The 22,572-nt window shown below is 45.1% G+C and overlaps 1 protein-coding gene across 6 annotated transcripts in view; it reads right to left on the bottom strand.

Moving 5' to 3' along the window:
- The window catches only part of FARS2 (phenylalanyl-tRNA synthetase 2, mitochondrial), a 537,773-nt gene that overhangs the window by 110,360 nt on the left and 404,841 nt on the right, over nt 1-22,572 (bottom strand). The window contains exon 7 of one of the 6 annotated variants that reach the window (XM_033216109.1): nt 15,773-15,929. The exons of the other annotated variants lie outside the window; for them this stretch is intronic. Within the exon in view, the coding sequence (XP_033072000.1) occupies nt 15,800-15,929 (130 nt within the window). The 3' untranslated portion in view covers nt 15,773-15,799. Of the gene's footprint in view, nt 1-15,772; nt 15,930-22,572 lie in introns of those variants that run through there. 6 annotated transcript variants of the gene reach the window in all.

The raw sequence follows: 22,572 nt of genomic DNA, 5'->3' as shown, positions 1-22,572 counted from the left end.
AAGATGCTTCATTTCTCCTAGAATTCATCTCCTTGAAAATTTCTAGGACAGAAATCCAGCCATACATTTTGCTAATCATCTATCTAATTCTAGAAAAGATTAGTTCTTCGATGAAAAATTCTTGTAACTTCCCTCCAGTTTATAAAACATAAATGCCATCACGGCTATGACAATGAAATGCTGTGCCACATCCATTTCTTAAAGAGGCAATGTATGAGTAGACATGTAATGCAGTTTATGTAGTTAGGGTACACAAGTGTATACTAGAGTGCACACTGGTATACTCTTGGGACTAGAAGGGTACATTTGAATAGCTCAATGGTCACTCCCTTGAAGTACCCATATGTTTCTGGAGTTTAGTTACTGGAGATAAAAAGCCTTTGAAATATTATGTGTTAATGCTTCCAAACTCTGCTAAGTAATAACAAATAATAACTTAATAATAGTAACAAACCACCAATGTATACTGGGCAATTATTTTGTGCCAGGCACTGTTCTAAGTTCTTTTTTTTTTTCTTTTTTTTTCTTTGAGACAGAGTTTCACTCTTGTTGCCCAGGCTGGAGTGCAGTGGCACAATCTCGGCTCACCGCAAGCTCCGCCTCCCAAGTTCAAGCGATTCTCCTGCCTCAGCCTCCCGAGTAGCTGGGATTACAGACATGCGCCACCACATCCAGCTAATTTTGGACTTTTAGTAGAGACAGGATTTCTCCATGTTGGTCAGGCTGGTCTTGAACTTCCCACTTCAGGTGATCAGCCCGCCTCGGCCTCCCAATCTAAGTGCTTTTAATATGTTATCTTGTCTCCAATCTTCACAACAATTATGAGGAAGGCATTGTTTATGACTATTCGCCATGTCATAGAAGAGGAAATTGAAGTTGAGTAATCTTCTAACCAACACGGCTGGTGAGGGGTAGAACTAAAATTTGAATCTAGGCAATCTGCCTGCGAGCCTCCACTCTTAACGATGACTCAAAACTGCTCCTTTATAAACTACTGACCATAACAGAAATTTTTATTGGAAACTGAGAGTTATAAAATTGAACATCAATTTTTGAAAGTGACTCTGTCCTCCCTTTCATATTATCTGCTTTTAAGAACCGTTAATGCAGTCCAGGTTTTGTAGCTAAATGCATATAAATCCCCCTGGAGCACTTATAAATCAAGACCCCTCTGAAGCCAGAACCTCATTTAGCCAGGGCAGAGGATGCCAGAACAACAGACTTCCAGGACCAGTTTCATAGTCACTGCCTTCCTGCATCTTAAGAATGGAAACCTCTGGGTCCCATAATCAGTGGACTTCAGTGATCCTGTCACAGGAGGGCAAATATTTAAATGATTTCCCGCATCTGATCTTCCACGCCATTTCCTATTCTAAGCTTGATTGGTCAATCTAATCAGTGCAGCAAAGTGTAAGAGATGCCTTCATTTCAACAAGCAATCTTTCATCTGGGTTTGTCCAGAGAAATTTAACCTTAGGGGTCCTCATTTAAATAAAGGCTTCCATCTTGAAAGATACAAGGATCAGTCTTCTGAACTGTGAGGGGAGTAGAAGCTGAACAATAATACAGGGTACTTAATATTATTTTTTTAAAATACACATCCCACAGAAAGTGGATAAAGAGATAATAGTTGAAAAGAATTCACAAGGCCTTTATATATATTTTCACATATTGTGATACATATGTATATATACAAAATGTATATACATATAAGCATTACATAAGGATATGTAAAATATATTTTAGTATCTGTAAAATATCTGTATAACATTATTAAAGTATCTGTCAAATACAGATCAAAAGCCACCCATGTGACACTCACTGGACCACCAAGATATATACAGTATGGTTAGCCGTTCACAAGATTTTCATTCTCATTGGGACACACCACATAGATGCTTAAAACAGCTGTGTCAAAGAACAAGGTTGGCCGGGTGTGGTGGCGCACGCCTGTAATCCCAGCACTTTGGGAGGCTGAGGCGGGTGAATCACTTGAGGTCAGGAGTTCAAGACCAGCCTGGTCAACACGGTGAAACCCTGTCTCTACTAAAAACACAAAAATTAGCCGGGCGCGGTAGCATGCACCTGTAGTCCCAGCTACTCAGGAGGCTGAGGCAGGAGAATCTCTTGAACCCCGGAGGTGAAGGTTGCAGTGAGCCGAGACTGCGCCATTGCACTCCAGCCTGGGTGACACAAGACTCTGTCTCTAAAAATAAATAAATAAATACATACATACATGCATACATACATACATACATACATACCAAAAACAAAGAACAAGGTTAAGGAGAAACACGGCCGAGAGGTGAGAGTTTGTTTAATGTCACTGCTCTGGTGCTCTGAGGGGTGGCAAGAATCCGATGGTAAGTAAAACTGAAGTGAGCCCTGGAGCTCAAGCACATCACGCACTCAGCTTATTTCCTCTCCTCTACAAACACTTACAGTTCTAGGTGACCTGGTTGTGCCCGTGTGGCAGATGAGAGATCGGAGCCAGCTACAGCTGATGTGTGTGAGAGAAGGTCAAGGTTTCCACAGCAAAGCTAGTGACAGGTTGGCACAGACGGGAGCTCTGGAGTTGGGGATAAAGAAGGCAGGAATCCACAACAACAAAGATGACGGCAAACGCAATAACAGCACGACCATCCTCTTCCTTGTCTTCCATTGTGCTTGGAGATGAAAGGAGAGTTTCCAAGAAAAATGGTGATACTGGTTTTTCTCAGGTGTTAGTGGTTCCCCAGGATGATACCCAGCACACCTGGAGTTCAAGTCCAATTTTCAGAGTGATAACCCACGATCACCGTAAAGACATTTTAATAATCTCCTAACTGCTTTAAATAACTGAGAGAAATTTTCTAACATTTATTACTGTATAACAAGGAAGTGAGTTATGTGCTTTGAAAACCTGGTCCATAAATACTCAGAGACAGAGATGGAGAAAGGAAACAACCAGCTGAGTTTGAAAAACGTTTAATTAGCACCTGTGGTAGGTAAAAGAATGATCCTCCGAAGACACCTACCTCCAATTCCCTGGAACCTGAGAAAATATTGCCTTGCATGGCGAAAAGGACTTTGCAACCATGCCTAAGTTAAGAGTCATAAGACGGGGAGACTGTCTGGGTGGACACAACATAATCACAGGAATCTTTATAAGAGGGAGGCAGGAGGGCCAGAGTCAGAGGAGGAGATGTGAGGAAGGGGCCACAAACCAAAGGATGCAGGGGCTGCTAGATGCAGGAAACGGCAAGTCCATGGATTTTCCCCTAGAGCCTCCAGAAGGTGCCAGCCCTGCCAACAAGTCCCTTTCAGCCCAGTGAAACTGATTTCAGGCATCCGATGTGCACCTGTAAAATGATCAATGCGTGTTGTTTTAAGTCACTATGTTGGTGGTAATTTGTTAGAGCAGTGATAGGAAACTTGTACAGCTACTCACTGCAGTGAAAGGTGGGATCCTGGACACAAAAATGAAAGAAAAAAAAAATCAATCAAGCTAAAAAGGATTATTGCTCAAACACCAAAGAATGAGAGGTTTCTCAGACCACAAGCTGGAAGCTCAAGCTCTATAGAGTTTAAGGAAGACAAAATTTGGCTAGAAATTTTTTCTCAGGGAGACAAAAGCATATACAGTGGACCCTTGAACAGCTTTTTTGGGAGTTGCAGACACCAACCCCTCACCCAGTCAAAAACTCCCATGTAACCTCTGACTCCCCTGAAACTTCACTACTCAGAGTCCACTTCTGACCAGGAGCTTTGCCAACAGCACAAATGGTTAACACATATTTTGTATGTCATAGGTATTATATACTATACTGTCACAATCAAGTAAGCTAGAGAAAAGAAAATGTTACTCAGAAAATAAGAAAATATACATTTACTCTTAACTAAGTGGAAACGGGTTATCATAAAGGTCTTCATCCTTGTCATCGTCACATTGCGTAGGCTGAGGAGGAGGAGGAGGAGGAAGAGGAGGGGTTAGTCTTGCTGTCTTAGGGGTGGCAGAGGCGGAAGAAAATCCATGTATAAGTGGGCCCATGAAGTTCAAACTTGTTCGAGGGTCAACTGTAATGAAAAGAGAACCACTTCCTGACAGGACAGACACTGAAACCCCCCACCGATGGGTCTCACGTGCAGTGGTGTAGGAGGCTCCCAACATACACAGGGAATCTGTAAATACCCCTAACACAGTCTTTGCAAGGCCTGGAATCCACCCTTGAAGAGTAGCAGCTCTTTGAGTCTGAAAGCTTTTCGGTGTTACGCTCATCCTTGTTGAACATTCAGTTAAGCTTAAGGGGAGGGGCAGTAGCCTAACACCGGAGGCAATTAATGCAGTCCAAGCTATTATGCACAGAGGATGCATCAGGCTGACAACACCTGTTTTTTTGGAATAAATATTTTAAACATCAACTCCAGGAAAACATTTTTAAGTTCTGATTTAATCTCTCTGAGATGGTTATCAGTGAATACTGTAACAGAGAGACTGGAGAAGAGTCATCCGACCCCATGGTCTGCCAAGAGGAAACCCGTGGATGTGGCAGGTAGGCTGGTCCAGAAAGGATGCTGTGTCCCACTGAAGCAGACCCACACCGACCTATGCCCCGGCTGGGACGGGGCAGCCCTGGTTTCCACAGGAGGTCTCTGCTCCTGCGGCTCCCCTGTGGGCTTAGGGCCCTAATGGGACTGGGACTCCATGTCAGAGGGTCAGGGCAGAAGCTTCTGAGACACACTGCTCACTCCACTAGTGATGTCCTGATGCTGTCAGAGAACCCAGGGTGCCACCGATACTGTACTTACACACAGCACCTATGCCAGCCAAACTCCAAGACTGCCAAGGACTGCCCAGCATTACGCAGGAAACTTCTGAATGTTCACAGAAACCAAGGTAGAGTCAGAGCAGGGAGATGCAGCCTACCCTTTTCCACTATCCTCTTCCGTGCACTCCGCGAAGGGGAGCTTTGCTTTGTTGCATCCCCAGGGTCCAGAGGGGCATCCGACATGTCACAGGCCCTCACAGTTGTTGAATGGGTAAATGAATCAGTGAATGAAGGTTGGGGATGTGTTATTTTATAATTCCAATAGTGCAAATCCCTCAACTCATGTCTATCTCTTCCTGATCCCTGAAATGAGCTGTCTTCCCCTCCGATCCCCCAGGAGGGCCTGCTTGTTCCTCTCATACACCACTCTCGTCAGACTTGGGTTGTGGTCAATTAGTTCTTAGGATTTTCCTTTTCAAAATAAAATGCAAAATGCTAAGGGCTGAGCCTACTTTACTCACCATTATACCCACTGCAGCCAGCCCAGTGCCTTCCATGTAGTAGGTGCACAATAAACACTCGTGGGTCTGAATTGGTAAAACATTTTTTCTTCAATTCCTTTTTTTTTCTTTTGAGACGGAGTCTCACTCTGTCGCCCAGGCTGGAGTGCAGTGGCCGGATCTCGGCTCACTGCAAGCTCCGCCTCCCGGGTTTACGCCATTCTCCTGCCTCAGCCTCCCGGGTAGCTGGGACTACAGGCGCCCGCCACCTCTCCCGGCTAGTTTTTTGTATTTTTTAGTTGAGACGGGGTTTCACCATGTTAGCTAGGATGGTCTCGATCTCCTGACCTCATGATCCACCCGTCTCGGCCTCCCAAAGTGCTAGGATTACAGGCTTGAGCCACCGCGCCCGGCCTTTTCTTCAATTCTTTTTGGAGCGATAGGGTTTGCATAGAAAAGCTCACTTGTATTACTGAGCAGAAGATTACAGTAAATCAGTGTATTTTTTTGTTAAAATCAGGCTCATAATTACCCTGTAGGAGGAAGAACTGCTATAAAATAATAAGATGATACTTCAGTAAGAGAATTCAGGTTCATTAATGTCTAAGTTTCTGCCAGAAATGAAAAGCATTCTTAAATCAATTTATCAATATATAAACACTTGATATTAATGTAGATATATATGCATATATGTATGATTAGATTTACTAATTAATAGGCTTTCCCTGTCTTTGAAGTAAGAAGAGATAAAAATAAAGTGGCATATTGCATTGAACAAATGGCATATGGCATGCTTTATAAATACACACACTTTGTCTCTCTCTCCTGCATACACACAAGCCCCAAACTCTGCCTTTCAAGATACTGGCCTCTTGCCCTAGTTGGAGGTGGCTAAAAGGAAACTCTTAGGATCCTGGACGCGATCATTGCCTTACAGACTGTCTGGGGCAGCTCCCCCATTACCTGCAGCCAAGAGGGCACCTTTGCTAGCGCCCCGGGAGCAGTCAGACATTGTCACTGTCCCTTCCCACAGCCGCAGGAGGTGCTCTACCCACATTAGCTACGCCCCACATCTGGCCATTTGCTGGGCCTCAATCCAGGCACCCAACAAGGCCACGGATGGGAACAAGCGCTCATCAAAGGTCTCTGTCAACAGAATCCCCTGCTTTTCTGTCCTTCCCTGGAAGTTAGCAAGCGAGAAATGAAGGCCTGAAGGGCAGCCGGGCCATTCTGAGAGAGGTGAGCCATCAGCGGCCATACCGTGCCGGGCTTTCATTTCTGCCTGGGACGGGAACTTGTCCTTTGAAAGAAAAAGGAAAGAGGAACGCTAACATTTACCGAGTTCCTAGGAAGATAAAACAGATTTATTTTATAACAGTACTGCCAGGTATTTATGCCCTTCTAAAGTTTAGCTTTTATTTTTATCAAAGTTTGACTTGCACAGATGTGAAGGGTCAAATAATTCTCAGGACTTTTCCTGAAAGACAGCAGCCCCCATCCCCTATCCTGCCCCAGTCTGCCCAGACAGCCTACAGGTAACCTGTTTTCAACTCTTTTAGTTGGTTCCTTTGGTGGGTCTCTCTGGAGCTTTAAACAAGCTATTTTTCTTGCTACTTCTGGTTTGTTATTTGTTTTAGGCATTGCCTCTGTATCACCGAAGAGAAGCACTTAGCTGTTTCACACCTCACACCTCCTGCCCGTGCCTGTGCCCCTCCCGGATGTTCCTGATGTGGGCATGCTGAGACTCCCGTCAGATCACCTTTCACACTGTTACCTGTTTAGGTCACTACTGAGCTGCACAGTACACTAAGATGACTTCTTTTCTGTGCAACGTTCTGTTGCTCCTAGCTTTCCCAGCCGTGTTAACTTGTCACCAGCTTGGTTTCTCCTGTTGTCAAGGGGGTGAGGCGTGGTATGCTGGTTATTAGTGTGGACTGCCTGGGTTCAAATCTGTGTTGCCACTTACCAGCTATGCAATTTTGGACTAATGATTAAGCACTGAGTGCCTCAATTCCCTCACTGATAAAAGGAGGATAATGATTACTATCTAACAGGGCTACTATCAGGATTTAATCATTAATACATATACGCTTAGAACTGTGTCTGGCACACAATGAACACTCAATAAATATAAGAGGCAATGGTTGTTATTAGGTTTGCAGTTTCTTGATCCTCTTGCAGCATCGCTGAAGCCTTCAGATCTGCTCCAATCTGAACAGATCCCCCTCTGATGATGACCATGCAGCTGAGGCTTTGGGACGGTTCTTGCCTTGCTTTTTTTGTTGCAACTCTTATTTCGTGGATCTTGTCTTAGCTTACTTCTCGTTTTGGTGGAAACACCTTGCTTTTATCCTCTCCAGAGAATAAATCTCCAGACTTCTACCAAGATGAAGGCTTGTTGGTAATTGGCAGGGTGGTCCTTTTGCTACACGTCAGGGGGAGAAAACTGAGGGTTCTGCTCCTCAAACACATTTTCAATCGACAGCCCGTATTAGCCCTACTTCAAGAGGAAGCTGGTACTACTGACTCCTGAATCTCTGGGGGATTTTGAAGTTCAAGCTGGATTGCTTCTTGACTGTGCCCCGGCCAACCTGGGATTTCAGCTTTCTCGGGTCTACTGAAACCTAACTACTCCACTTCTCCATCTGCTTTTCAGCTTCCAAAATTAAGGTGCTAATGTCTCCTCTCCCCTTCACTTAGTCTCTAATTACTTTATACCTGAGGGGGAAAAAACCAAACCCTTTACTATTACTGTATTGAGAGGCAACTGAGGTTAAAGTGTATGTGCTATCTGCCATCTTTAATCAAAAGTCTATTAACCCTACATCTTACTGGGAGAGTAGCTGGGGTACCAGGAGAGGGTAAATAATTGGTGGAAGCTCGCAAAACTAGTAAGAAATACAATCAGAAAGTGAACTCAGGATCAGGTCAGCCTGATCCTAAAGTCCAACCCTTTCCATTGGAGCATATTCCCTCTCCAGGGAAACATGGGGCCTCTTCCAGTAGGAACTGTTTATTGGAAATATGTCCCACTTTGGCCGGGCACGGTGGCTCATGCCTGTAATCCCAGCACTTTGGGAGGCCGAGGCGGGCAGATCACGAGGTCAGGAGATCCAGACCTTCCTGGCTTACATGGTGTAGTAGAACCCTGTCTCTACTACAAAAATTAGCCAGGTGTGGTGGTGGCTGCCTGTAGTCCCAGTTACTCGGGAGGCTGAGGCATGAGAATGGCGTGAACCCAGGAGGCAGAGCTTGCAGTGAGCCGAGATCGCGCCACTGCCCTCCAGCCTGGGCGACAGAGCGAGACTCTGTCTCAAAAAAAGAAAAAAAGAAATGTGTCCCACTTTGACATTGGTACCAGGATAACCACCATTAGACCCTGAAGATTCAGGTGACATCTCTCGGCCTACTGCTGGTACCACGCCGCATTCCACGTGCCCCTCCTGAATGCCCCTGCACTTTGGCTCCGTGAATTCTTTTAAAACCCAGGCTCAGTCCTCTGACCTCAGTTTGAAAAGGTTCCTAACAGGAAAGAAAATGGGTCCAGCAGTGGGGCCCTTTCCCTTGCTTGCCCTATAATACGACTGTCAACTGGAACCTTTCCCAATGATCAAAGCACCTGCAGGAAATCTAAGAAGCCCCTTCTCGGAAAAAGTCTGGGGTCTTTTTTTATCAAAAAGGCAATGAGAGAGATACTTTTAGGCCTCACTCACCAACAATTACAGCTTTCAGCTCATGGGCAACCCTAGACCACATCTGCCGAACTTGGCCTGCGGGTCTCCATCAGTCTATCCCACACAGCCTAGTACATAAGAGTACAGGCTCTGCAATCACATGGATGGGGGGTTCCATCCCAGCTTTGCCACTTATCTACTTGTGTGGACTGAGGACAAGTTACTCAGTTCTCTAAGCCTTGGTTTCCTCATCTATAAAATGGTAATAGCTGCAGTATTCACTTCATTGAGTTGCCATCAGTTTAAATGAGATACCGTATATTAAGCATTAAGCATGATATCTGGTGTGGTGCCAGGTGAGGCAGACATCACAGGTATCCTTCACAGTGTTCCTGGGAATGAAGTCCCCAGCAGCCTGCACCCTCAGCTTCCGGCCCTGCATGTAAACCTCGAGGGTCATCAGAAGCTGGCCTCAAGGTTCCAGGGTTGCCCCCAGCCACTCAAATCTTCTAAACAATGTGTACTGGGGACAGAAACTTTGGTTATGTAAAAGTTTAAAAGAGTGAAGTGATGCAAGCTACTTTAAGGATACCGGAGATAAATGATCTATTTATATTTTTATGGTGAAGACATAAATAGAAAAAAACACAGCACCCAAAGAAATGTTCCTTAAAATATATGTACAGCATGGAAGAGAGATATATGCACAGAACAAACAGATGCTAACTATATACCTTTTCACATCAGCCATAATTCTGCAACACTCATTAATTCAAGGAGATTTACCAAGCACCATTACAATTTTAAAAATTAACCCTGTAACAAATTGCCACATGGTGTGCTTCGGTGACTTTGAAAAGACATTTTGTAGTAAGTCTGTCAAAACAGAATAATGAGGAGCTCCTAAATCCCAACCTTAACTATTGACCCAAGGACATTATAAATATTCAGGACAAGGTTGTTTTATACTGTATTTATCCATTCAACTACTATTTACTGAGTGCCTACTAAGTGCCAGGCCTTGTCTGGGCCCTGGGGATGCAGCATGTGCAATGGAGACAAAATCCTTGTTTCCACAAAAGGTGTTTGCCAGTGAGGGGAGATGGGCACCAAATATGCTAATACATAATATTTTTATATAACTAAAAATTATTATAAAAATAGTAGTGAAATTGAATTAAATACTTCAAATAAAGACAGTAGGGTAATCCAAAAATCTAGCCTTTGAATTTGAATCCTATGAAGGGTAGATGGAAAGAGAGAGAGAAAAAAGGAGATTAAAAGGGAAAAAAAAAGAAAACATCAGAAAGGAAGTGAAGGAGCTCTGAGGCTCATAAAATAGGAACCCAGGAAGGACACTCACCTAGAGACCCTGGGTCCAAACACCCTGGTGTCCTCCCTTCACCCTACAGGGAATGGATCCCGAGTGCAGGGAGAGGGAGGCCACCTTTGGGTCCCACTCAGGACACAGAGAACCCTGACATGTAGCACCCCAGGTAGGGAGAGAAACAAGCCGACCAAGGGGAGTTGATGCGGTCACAGACGACATGGAGATCTGGGGGGACCCGTATTCTTGCCAGTAAGTGACAGCAGAGACTGAGGGCTCCATGTAAGAAGCCAGCCCTGTTTCTGAAGTTTGAAGAGGTGCTGATGTTGGTAAATTGGCAAAGGAGGCTGGCTGGCTGCTAAAGGACATGAGGCTATTGTGTTTAACTTGAGGAATTTACTCCCGTTTGGAGTACGTGACTTCACCGAAGGGAAATTCTCTGGAACCATCTTAGGTCTTGTGGACTATGTACAAATCAAACAGAAGTACATTTATTTACAGTGAGAAACTTAACTGTCATTGAGTGCAGAAGGCAGTGTGCCTGGCGCTTCATGTGTACTAACTTATTTATTCTCACAATAACCTGAATGCAGTAGAAAATATTATTATCTCCATTCTACAGATCAGGACAATGAAGGACAGAGAAATTAAAATAAGTGAATACAGAGCTGTGATTCAAGCCACGGCAATGTGGTTCCAGATTCCCTACTCTTAACCATTAGGTTACGTGCTAATTACAGGAGATGAAAAAAGGAGAAGGATTTAGAAAGTGGTTTGGGTCACTGGGTGTGTTGTATTATGCACTGAGGATTCTGTGGAAGTTAAAGCACATGTTTGCATTTAACCTGCCTTTGTTAGTCCTTTCCCCATCACCACGTTTTATTCTGAACCTGTTTTGCTCTGTTGACTTCAAGATGTGGTGCTTGACACATAAGAGACAAGTTTCTCTTACCTTCCGAATGAAGAAGGCAGTGATTTGGGTGAGTTTGACAGAATAAGTCATCTATCTTCCATTTTGATACAGAAATCATAAGTGATCAATCAGTTGCCAAAACTTTTTAGATAACTCTAGTCAATACTTGGGCAGGAAATGTGCCTTCCAGGCCCAGCCTGGTAAACGTGAACATGCTCTACCTTTCCTAGATCACGTTAGTTTCCATTTTACTTTGAGGACACGGTTGATTATGTTAAATTCTAGTTTTAGTTCCATGTCTTCCTTTTCATCTTCTTAGCCCTAAACTTTGGACCAATGCAGTCAACAAATATATTTTGATTATCTGGTACGTGCCAAACTACGCTAGGGGGACAGAGATGAAGGAGACACTGGTTCCCCCAGGAAGAGAGGTGGGAAGGTGGGAGGAGGCAGGAAAAGGCAGGTAGGCCTAGAGTCAGACTCACTACTTGAGACGGGATGAAGGTGAAGACCCTCCCTGACAAAAGAGTAGTAAGCAACAGCACACAATTCTACCTTTCCCGTTGGTGAGGAACACAACAAACAAACAAAACCAGAAGTACATCTGGGCCATTGTTTTCATTCTCCTGCTCCTAAGCCTTAAGCTAGGAGGTCGTCACAGATGATAATAAGCAAAGGGGACATGGAGGGGTTCATCTCATCTTTCTAGATATTCTTTGATGAAAATCTTTACAAGGAGCTAGGAAAAACAAAATATACTTGGTCCTCCATATCCATGGGTTCCATATCCATGGATTCAACCAACTGTGGATCAAAAATATTTGAAAAAAGAAAAGGATGGTTTGGTCCATACTAAACATGTACAGACTTTTTTCTTGACATTATTCCCTAAACAATACAGTATAATAACCATTTACATAGAATTTACATTGTATTAGGTTTTATAAATAGTCCAGAGATGATTTAAAGTATACAGGAGGATATGTGTAGGTTATATGCAAATACTATGCCATTTTATATCAGGGACTTGAGCATCCCTGGATTTTGGTATCTGCTGGGGGTCCTGAAACCAATCCCCCATGGACAGCAAAGTACAACTGTAGTTATACTGAACAGATTTATAATCCACACCCTACTAGGCATTCTTTTAAAAACCTCTACTCTTGAAAAGAGTAGAGGAGCTGTGAAATCTGAGGCCGTGAAATCAGCAGAGACCACAGACTGGCAATGCTGGAGTAGACCATGAGACTGTGTGGGCCCATGGCCCTCACTGCACAGGTGGGAAGCAGGTTCACAGAGGCTGAGTGACCTGTGGAAGGTCATACCACAGCTGGTTTGTCAGAACCACTACAGCCTGCATATATTCTTCTCTAATCTAATTCTCACTGCAATATTATAGCCTGGATATTAGGGCAACATTAGATATACTCAGAAAACAGTGAGAGGCCATGGGAGTAAGAATATTAAAGTCTTCATTAAGGACACACGGTGACCCCAAGCAAACCTCACCATTTTCCCCCTGTATCTCCCTGCTGCTCTCTCTCTCTGTCATGTCAGTTCTAGCTTCTTATTCTAAGAAAACTCATCCTTATCAGCCACTTACACTGAAAAATGCCCCTTCAGTCCTAAAAACAGGATGGCTTCCTGGCATCATTCGAGTCCCTACCTCCGTTAAACTAAGTAAAAACCATGTAAAAATGCTTCACTCTTTGAAGGGAGTGTGAGACAACCAATTGCCACATGGCACTAAAAATGGTAACGCTGAAAAGGTTCTTTGTTGAAATGCATGGCTTATTTATCCTATAGCCTCTGGAAACACATGAGGCCTGTGCAATTAATTTTAATAGTTCACCATGCCAATCGATCAAAGCACCAGGTCAACTGAATGCAGCCGGCTGTGCCAGACAATACATTTGCCAAGACAAAGGGAGGATTCGACTGGACCCAAGCCCCCCCAGTTCTCAGGGCAGGCCACCTTCTTAAACCTGGCAGCCTCCATATGCACCAGCTTCATTTCTGCAGCAGTTCATGCACACAGAGGAAGTTTCAGAGGATGGAGAAGCGGGAAAATGGCTACGTGGCCCTGAACAAAAGGCACATCTGCTCTTCTGCATGCATTTCCGTCATTCCTAAATGAATCCCTGAAACCTGGCCCGACTGTGTGTGGGGACAGAGGAGGAGCTTGGCACTCGTCCCTCATCCCTTAGGGTTTGTTAATCTCTTTACACTCTCTTCCAAGGTAATATTCAAATCAACCACACAGCTCAATTTACTTGGCTTGTGACTCTAATTGAATAAATCTAAAATAACAACAGACGCACTGGCCCAGAGCCTTGACCAAGTTTTTCCTTAGACATTTAAAGCACATTCTGGCTGTTTTAATTCTGCCTGCAAGCAGGTAAATGCACTCTTGTCCAGTGCCTAATTTTACACCAGAGGGAGAATGACTGTCATTCTGTCTACTGCTTCCAAGGTGGCTAATATTTCCCGATGGGTAGAAGCTTTGCAGGAGAAGTAACCCAAGAAAAACTTAAGCATCCTTGAAGGTGGGGAGAATATTCTCATCCAAGTTGGCTAGCTGGCCTTTCACACAAAGATGTTTTAATAAGGTACCATTCTGTGCCTGAATATCACTTCTTCAGAATCATAAGGGCTGAGTCGACTCTGAGAGTTTGTTCAGTCTCTTTTCTAGGTTATGTTTAGGTGAGTCTTCAATGATCCTGAGTGTGCAGCTATTCCCATTTGTAAACATATCCAGAGAACCACGGCTCTAATAAGCCTGCCGCTCATTCTAGTTTCTCTCAATCCTTTTGTAGAGGGTAAGAGTTTTAAAAACTGGATCATTTCCTACTAGGGGTAGGAATGCAGGCCGAGACTTAGGAACGTGGCAAGATAAGTAGGCATTCAATGATAGTTCAGAACCTGTCAAACATCAGAATGTCCAAGCTTTCCTCTGGGGCACATCACCTAACAAGAATGTTTTCGAGGTGGCTCACACCTGTAATCCTGCACTTTGGGAGGCCAAGGTGGACTAAAGATGCTGAGTATGTTTTTAAGGTCATGTGAGTAGATCTGCTGGCATTCTTGCAGCTGTCTGAAGACAAGGGTTAAAAGGAAACAACAGGCCAGGCACGGTGGCTCACTCTTGTAATCCCAGCACTTTGGGAGGCCAAGGTGGGCAGACTGCTTGAGCTCAGGAGTTCAAGACCAGTCTGAGCAACATGGTGAAACCCCATCACTACAAAACGCCAAAGAAAAAAAAATTAGCCAGGCGTGGTGGCGCACACCTATAGTCTCGGCTACTTGGGAGGCTGACATGGGAGGATGACTTGAGCCCAGGGAGCTTGAGCTGCAGTGAGCTGTGACTACACCACCCAGCCTGGGTAACAGAGTGAGACCCTGTCTTAAAAAAAGAAGAAAAACAAAACAAAAGAAAAAAGAAACAACAAACATGATTGGCACCTCTCCAAGAAGGGAAGGAACCTGCCCAGGGTGGCTCTGCTATGGCTAGGTGGTGATGGGGCTGTGGCAGTATCTGCTGTCTTAACAGCAAATGAAGACACCCCCACAGGCCCAGGGCCTTCACAATGAGCATGTCTGTTTCTCGGTGGGCAAGTGTGTTCATTACGCCTGCATCCAACATTCATCAGAGTTTGGAAACTCTTTCTCATGGGTACAGTAAATGTCCCAGCAAGCACTGTCAGGCCAAAGGCCTCTTCCAGTTTCTCTACAGAGACCAAGTGGCCTTCGCCTTCTCAATAAGCCTGCCACACACGTGACCCCAGCCCCTCCTTGAGTTTTTCTTCTAGGTAGAATTATTCCAAGTCTTTCTTTCCCTTTTCCAGGCCCTGGTGTCTCATGAAGCCCAGGTACAATGAATGCTCAGGCTGGTAGACTGTGGACCAACCAGTTTATGCTTGGAAATTGGCTCCAAACCACTGGGAAGTCTGGTCAGAAGGTGTAGTCTTAGCAACCCAAATCCACCTCCGGTACAGAGTACTCCAGTACAGAGTACCTCATGCTTCGGTGAGAGCCAGCCAGCTGCCCTATCTTTGTATATAAGGGTAACATGTGATAAGTCACCTTAACACGACTGCTAATACCGTCACCAACGCCCAACACAGTGAGGAAATGTTTACCGAGTGAATGAATGAATGTCGGCATCACTCCCTGGAGCAGGCCTCCGTGCTTATTCAGTATCTCAAAGCCTGCACATTGTGGCTCCTATTTGAGGCTTTTCCTCCTTATATCCGTCGTCTGCCCTTCTGAGCTCACATCTTGTTTCTAATCACAGCTCAGAGTGAAACATGTGCAAGGTAGTGACTCCTCAGCGTGCTGTGGCAGCGCTCATTGATTAGAAATCATTTTCACAGGGAACACTATAATAAGGAGTTTTGATCAAAGGTGGATTATTATTTCAGTTCTTTGTCTCCCCCAGGTACATTTGCTCCCTCCTCCTCAAAGAAAACTTGTGTGTGTGAAGATAGATCCTAAGGGAGACAGGAGACTTTTTTTTTTAGAATGAAGCTATTTCTTTCTTTAAGTAATCTTAAGTAAATATTTCTTTAAAATAAATTACTAATCAAGCTTTTTCCCGAAGCTCATGCTCTGAACCCATAATGCTGTTCTCTTCAAGCTCATCTCTCTGGGAAGAGGCTGTGTTCATGTCCAGATGTCCTGCATTGCAAGGCCAGACCCAACCACAGCCAGCATGAACACGCTTCATCGAGGCTGCAGGGGGCTGGGCTATCGGGATCCAGTGGGCTCCTGGAAGACATCAAATGGTTTGTGGAGGTTTGATGAATCCAGCGAGTTTCCTTACAGGTCCCGTCTTTCTGTGCCTGCCCTAAGAATGGACTGAACTCAAAATAACGAGCAACTACACCACACAAGACATTTCAAGTATGTCCTTCTTTTAAGTTGTTTACGGCTGTATACATCATTCTCTTTTCGAATACTGGAAACCAGGCATCTAAGGTCTGCAACAGAAGCTGAGGTGAGAAGCACAGGAGGAAGTTCAGTTTTTTTTTTTTTTGACATTTAAAAAAAATCATCTTCCATTCTTCTTCCTGAGATGCTGGGTTAGATTCCATATGCAAGGGGGAAGACAGGGCATGCTCTGATGTCAAGTCTCAATGACTGCTTTAGATGGAGAAAGAATAACTCAAGACATTCCAAAAGGTTTTAAAATTACAATTTATTTTTTTAGTAACATTTTTACCTTGGCATAGGTATCATTACTCCTTAATCCAAGCAATCAGATAACTTAAACAACAGATAAGAAACTTAACAAAAAAGTCCTATCGGGGACTTACAGTGCTCAGAAGAGCACTTCCCATGGATTGTCCTGGATCAATGTAGCTCAAGCTTAAGTCTATCATTCTACATTTATAGTGCTCTAGAGGAATAAACCTATTCCTCCCAAAATGATAAACTACACGAGTTTAAAATATGTATTATGTATGCATATACATATACACATACACATATGCATGTGTTACAATACACACATAGACACACACATGCAGACACACACAAATACGCACATACATATATGTATGTATGCACCCATGTAGTATCAGTGTGAGTCCTTGGCTAAGGAGATCTTATTCATTCAGTGAACATTCTAATTGTGCAATCATTACAGTAAATACCAAGGATAACATCAACAGATTTCCTACCCTCAAGGAGTGAACAGTCTAGTGAGAGGGACACAAAGTCAGTAAATGTCAAACAGCAGCTTTCCGATGGACCTACATGTAGGTACGGTGACCACCAAGGATAACGACCTTGGACGACAGGGGCATCATGAAAGCTTTTCTAAAGAAGTGGCCTTGAGAAGCATCTTAGAGGTGTTTGCCCAGAAGCCTCTGTGTATGAGATCTTTGATACATGGTTATCTTTGATATCCTGCTCTTGGTATGTATGGTAACTTATTGATAACCATTTGGGGTATGCAAACATCTTCTATATTAGCTCAAAGGGCTGACGTCAATCCTGAGTTTTACCTGCCTTTGGCATCCAGTGAATGCAGCCTAGGTGCTTTCCTTAGAACTGTGGACATGTGAGGCTGGGCACAATGGCTCATGCCTATAATCCAGCACTTTGTGAAGGCAAGGCAGGCAGATCACCTGAGGGTCAGGGGTTTGAGACCAGCCTGGCCAACATGGCAAAACCCTGTCTCTACTAAAAATACAAAAATTAGCTGGGCGTGGTGGTGGGCACCTGTAATCCCAGCTACGTGGGAGGCTGAGGCAGGAGAATCGCTTGAACCCAGGAGGTAGAGGTTGCAGTGAGCCAAGATCATGCCACTGCACTCCAGCCTGGGTGACAGAGTAAGACTATGTCTCAAAAAAAACAAAACAACAACAACAACAAAAGAACTGTGGACATGTGAAACGGACAGCGCAGTGCAGAGAGTGGAGAGGTTCACGGGAAATGCCTGGTGAAATGGATGAGTTGGTGCCCTCGCCTCTCAGTGGCCCGGTAACGGCATACCACAGTGAGCAAGAAGCACACCCAGGGAAGTGAAAGGTATTTTGAAAATAAAGACAATATTGCAGAACAACTGTTTGCTGTTCTCACAGTGCTCCTCTTGTCCACAGGATGACAAGCTGGCCTCCTCTCCAGCTTGCACTGGGAGCAGGGCATGGGGGAGCTTTTTTAGGAAACCTTTGCCATTAGCATAGCCATGTCAACCTAAAGGGAGAAACTGAGGCAAAATCAATAAGAGGGGAGTTTATTAGGGCCAAGATAAGAAGAGCTTCTTAAAAGAGTCAGACCCAAGTGACCTTGGATATGAGTTCCATTTGACCTTTGTTACAAGCAGGATTTAAAAGCCAAGAAAAGGGACAAGGAGTGGGGTGTCAGAAAGGTATTTGTCACGAATTCTCATTGGTTTACAGAAATATCATTGATTAGTGGTTGGCTATACGCAGTTGGACTATGTGGTACGGGTCAGGTGTCTGGTGTGCAGTATTGTTAGGTTAATTTACGGCTACTTGTGACAAGTCGCCCTAGAGGCCACATAGCAGGCAGCTTCAAGAGATGACTAATTAACTCATGGGGGCAGTGGGAGGTGGCCGCTGCCTCATTCCCATGCCTCTCTGGGCCTGATAATTTAGAGGCGGCTCACATTTCTCAGACAAAATGTTTCTTTTTCTTCCTCAGTAACTATGTGAGCAACCCAGGCCTCCAGTCTATTATATTGACCTAGAAGGAGTAACATTCAGATGCTCCAACCCGGGGGAAGCCAGGGGTGTGAGCAGCCAACTCGCAGATTTCGCTTGGTTGTTTGCCATGATATGAAGCCAGTTCAGATCTGCTGCATCCCCTTTAATGCTGCCATGACTGCTTAATGGCCGTGAGACCTTAGACCTGTAAGTCAGATGCTCTGAGCCTTGGTCCTCCCACAGTACCAGTACATAACCCGGTACCTCACACAGAACGGGCACTCAATGGCACGTGCGAGCATGTGTCTACACGTGTGCATGCAGGCGTGCGTATCCATGTTTTCTCAGGTACACACATACACATACACACCTGACAAAAGTTCCCTCAAATGATGAAAGGAAAAGGGGACTTGAAAGACACACACTCCCCCAAAAGTTAAACATTATCTTGGGAATACAACTTTTACAAGCTCAGCGCAATAATGGAACAGATATGCCCAAAATGGATCCTGATGTTAAAAAAACGTTATTCCAAAACCCACCAGATGAGCTGAGAATTTACTAAAGAGACCACTGAGGGAAAGCAGGGGACCCACTTGGGGCACTAATGCTCTGAAGTGAGTGGAATAAAGCAGGTCACTCTTCAAAGACCTCTGGGTTCCAGCTGATGCCCAGGACGTGATGGGCAGCAACAGGAACCCCAGCCCAGAGGCACTGACCCCATCTTCAGTGGTAAGCAGCCACTGGTCCTCAGTGAAGTGGTGTAAGTATAATACAACACCTTCTCAAGGGCTTGGGCACTGTTCTTAGCTGACTCATTTGCAAATAAAGAACAAATGTGGATAGAAGAAGGGAGGAAGGTAGGTCTGATTCCCCAGTTTACAACAGAATATGGCCTTTCCCAAGCACCAGAGCTTCCCACAAGGTATTGATGCAAAGGACCCCTGAGAAACACACCCCTCTACTGAAGCAAGAGAAATGTACTTCTCATTGTTGAAAATCCTCAAAGGTATTCTGAAGATATCTGTCACGATTCCCAGATAAGTACCTACCTTTAGGAGTTCTTTTAAGTACAGGGTGTAAACCCGGTAACATTTCATATGCAAATTTCAAATAATCACTGAGAACAATATGGCTTCTGGTTAAATGGTAACTCCCATGATGGGACTTGAAATGCAAAGGCAGAGTGACTGGGCACTGGCACTGGGAATATGCTGGCCACCGAAAGGCTGAAGAAACACATGTCAAAATGAAAAATCTATTACCTTGCTTTGAAATATGTGGATGTGCGTTTAAGCACTGCAACTCATTTTAGACTTATAATACTGCTTTTAAGGTCGGGTTATTACATCAGTGGCTCAGAGAGGCTAAGTAACTTGTCCAGATGAGAGAGGAGCTGGGGTTAGAACACAGGTCTCTTTCTACTACATCAATCGATGTCACTGTACTTAAAACGTCTTTAAGACAGAGATTTTATCTTGCAGTTGACAGGTTACACAAGTTGCCAGTCAGTTATGAGTGATGTTATGAGCAGCCTTAGAGTGCCTGCCACTTCCAAGGCCCCTGTATAAGTCTGTGCTTGGACCTCATCACCAGGGCTGGGTGCCAGGCATTGAGCTGTGAGTGGCTTGCGCTCTGCCCACTGGAGGCCCCATCCTGGCGGTGACTGTATGGACCCATTAGATTCTCTCTTGCGAGGAAACTGCACATGGCACAAACAGTCGTCAGGAGCAGCAGGCTCAACTGAGGGAGGCCCCACCAAGTGCCCAGACCCCATACTGGTTGAGCCAGAGCAGGGGGCATGGGAACAGGCTTCCTGGAATGCTAGCAAGGCACCCTCTCCTGAGAGTCCTCAGTTTTCAGTGAGGCCTGCTCTGAGAAGAATGGGATGGTTTTTTGTTGTTGTTTGTTTTTGTTTTTTGAGACAGTCTCGCTCTGTCACCCAGGCTGGAATGCAGTGACACGATCTTGGCTCACTGCAGCCCCTGCCTCCTGGGTTCAAGTGATTCTCCTGCCTCAGCCTCCCAAGTAGCTGGGACTACAGGCATGTGCCACCACACCGGGCTAATTTTTGTATTTTTAGTAGAGATGGAGTTTCACCATGGTGGCCAGGATGGTCTCAAACTCCTGACTTCAGGTGATCTGCCCGCCTCGGCCTCCCAAAGTGCTGGGATTACAGGCGTGAGCCACTGCACCCAGCCCGGGATGGTTTTAAGTCTCCCCTAATAGCCTGTATATTCTCTATGCAAGCCTCCAGTACCTGTAGTAGCTCTTTTCATTGTAACTTAGCAGAGCCAAGTATATCATTGTTTTAAAGTACTATATTAGAATATAGGATCAGAGAGGGACTAGACAGCACCATCTTGCAGTATAAGGCACAGCATCCCCAGGCAGAAGTCACTCTTCCGAAAGGGCTCTCCTGGCTTTCATCAGCCATCTTGGACATCTGATGGACTGAAATTTATGGTTATCCATAAAAATCCCTGGAGGCATCTGTTATGGGTCCTCCCAAAATTCATTATGTTGCAGTCCTAACTGCCAGTACCTTGAATGTGGCTGTATTGGGAGACAGATAGGGTCTCTCAAGAGATAAGAGGTCATTAGGGTGGCCTAATCCAATCTGACTGGTGTCCTGATGAGAGGTGGAGCACACAGACACATACAGAGCAGGGATCACGTGAGTATACAGGGAGAAGACACCATCTACCAGCCAACGAGAGAGGCCTCAGGAGAAATTAACCTGCCCATACCTTGATCTTGGACTTCCAGCCTCCAGGACTGTAAGGAAATAAATTTCTACTGTTTAAGTCAGTCTGTGGTGTTTATTATGCAGCCCTAGCAAATTCATACAGAAGACTTCAAGTTGGATTTTTATGAAAAGAAAAAAGAGGCTCACAAGTGATTAAATCAATGTGCTGGAAGCAATGTAGAAATTTGGTAGGAATATGGTCCTGAACTTTGACTGCTGAGGCGATGCTCTCTCTGTCACTTATAGGCTGTGGCTCCCTGGGCGAGCTGCTTACCCGTGGCCTCATAAATGAAAGGCAGCCAGGAACACTGCACACGTCACGGGTGTGGTGAAGGCGTAGTGACGCCAGGCGTGCAAAAGCCTTGGCATGGTGCTAGATGGCATGGTGCTAGAGCCTGTGATCCTTGTCCTCAAGAAAGATTTGCTTTTATTTTTACCTAGTTAATCCAGATGCCATCAGATACAACTACCTAGATGTGATATGTGGAGGATGAAGCTCTTGGTACCTAAGGCCTCCTCACCAGGAACGGTTGGAGAGCCTCGTCTGACTTGGCAACTGGAATGCCCCCCGTCAGCTCTGGGTTCTCTTCTCTGCAAGTCTGCCATGCTGGCAGGAGCGTCTCACGCCACTGAGGCTGGGAGGACCGTGTGCATCTATTCAGCTCCGGATCTTGGTCTCTTCCTATGCACTTGCCTAAATCCCCCTTTAACTGAGAGTGTTTACGGAAAACAAAGAGCTTTGCTTCTTCCGGCAATGTTCTATGGACTTCTCGCCATCTGGAGCCTGCAGTGGCTTTTCTCCTTGTGAGGCCCTGGAGCACACTGTGCTCACTACCTGAGGTCTCTTTGCTGCACCAGCTGCTTCTGTTAAAGTAGTGGGTCGGGGAGAGTAACTCATTGATCGATGGGGACACTTAGGCTAATGAAGAGGCTCTCAGGGGACAGAAACAGGACACCTCTGTGCTCCCAGGGTGCCTCTGCTGGACTCCTGGGGGCAAGTAGTGGAAAGCTACTCCTGGTGGCTTGATCAGGCGGGGAACTTGTTTCAGAAGCTAGCAGACGAAGGCGAGGCACAGAAATGGGGACTCGAATGCCCTCTGGACTCTCTTGTCTCCCTTCTCTGCTTCCCTCTGAAGGGAAGCTAGCTTCTGCTCTCTGCAGACTGCCATTCTTTGCCTTGCTGCTGCTCAAGGCAAACAGACAATGTGGAAAGGGACTGTGGAATGAAAGACTACCTCTATCATCGCCAATTGTAAATTCCTTCATGGGTCAAGCATCTGTCCGGGTCCAATCAGCTGAGACTCGAGGGTAAAAGGATGCCTCACTGCACAAAATGGCTGCCAGGGCCCATGGTTCTGGATTGGGAGGAAGGAGCAGTTGCTAGCAAAGGGGGAATCACTGGGAGCTGGGTGGACACCCCAGACAGTGACTGTACACTGTCAGGCCTCTGCTGCAGAAGCTCAGGTCCTGTAACCAAATTTTCTCAACC

Source organism: Trachypithecus francoisi, unplaced genomic scaffold, assembly GCF_009764315.1.
Source record: "Trachypithecus francoisi isolate TF-2019V2 unplaced genomic scaffold, Tfra_2.0 Lachesis_group10, whole genome shotgun sequence".
NCBI classification, from domain to species: Eukaryota; Metazoa; Chordata; class Mammalia; order Primates; family Cercopithecidae; genus Trachypithecus; species Trachypithecus francoisi.
The sequence above is the reverse complement of the archived record's forward strand: the minus strand, read 5'-3'. Positions and strand labels throughout refer to the sequence as shown.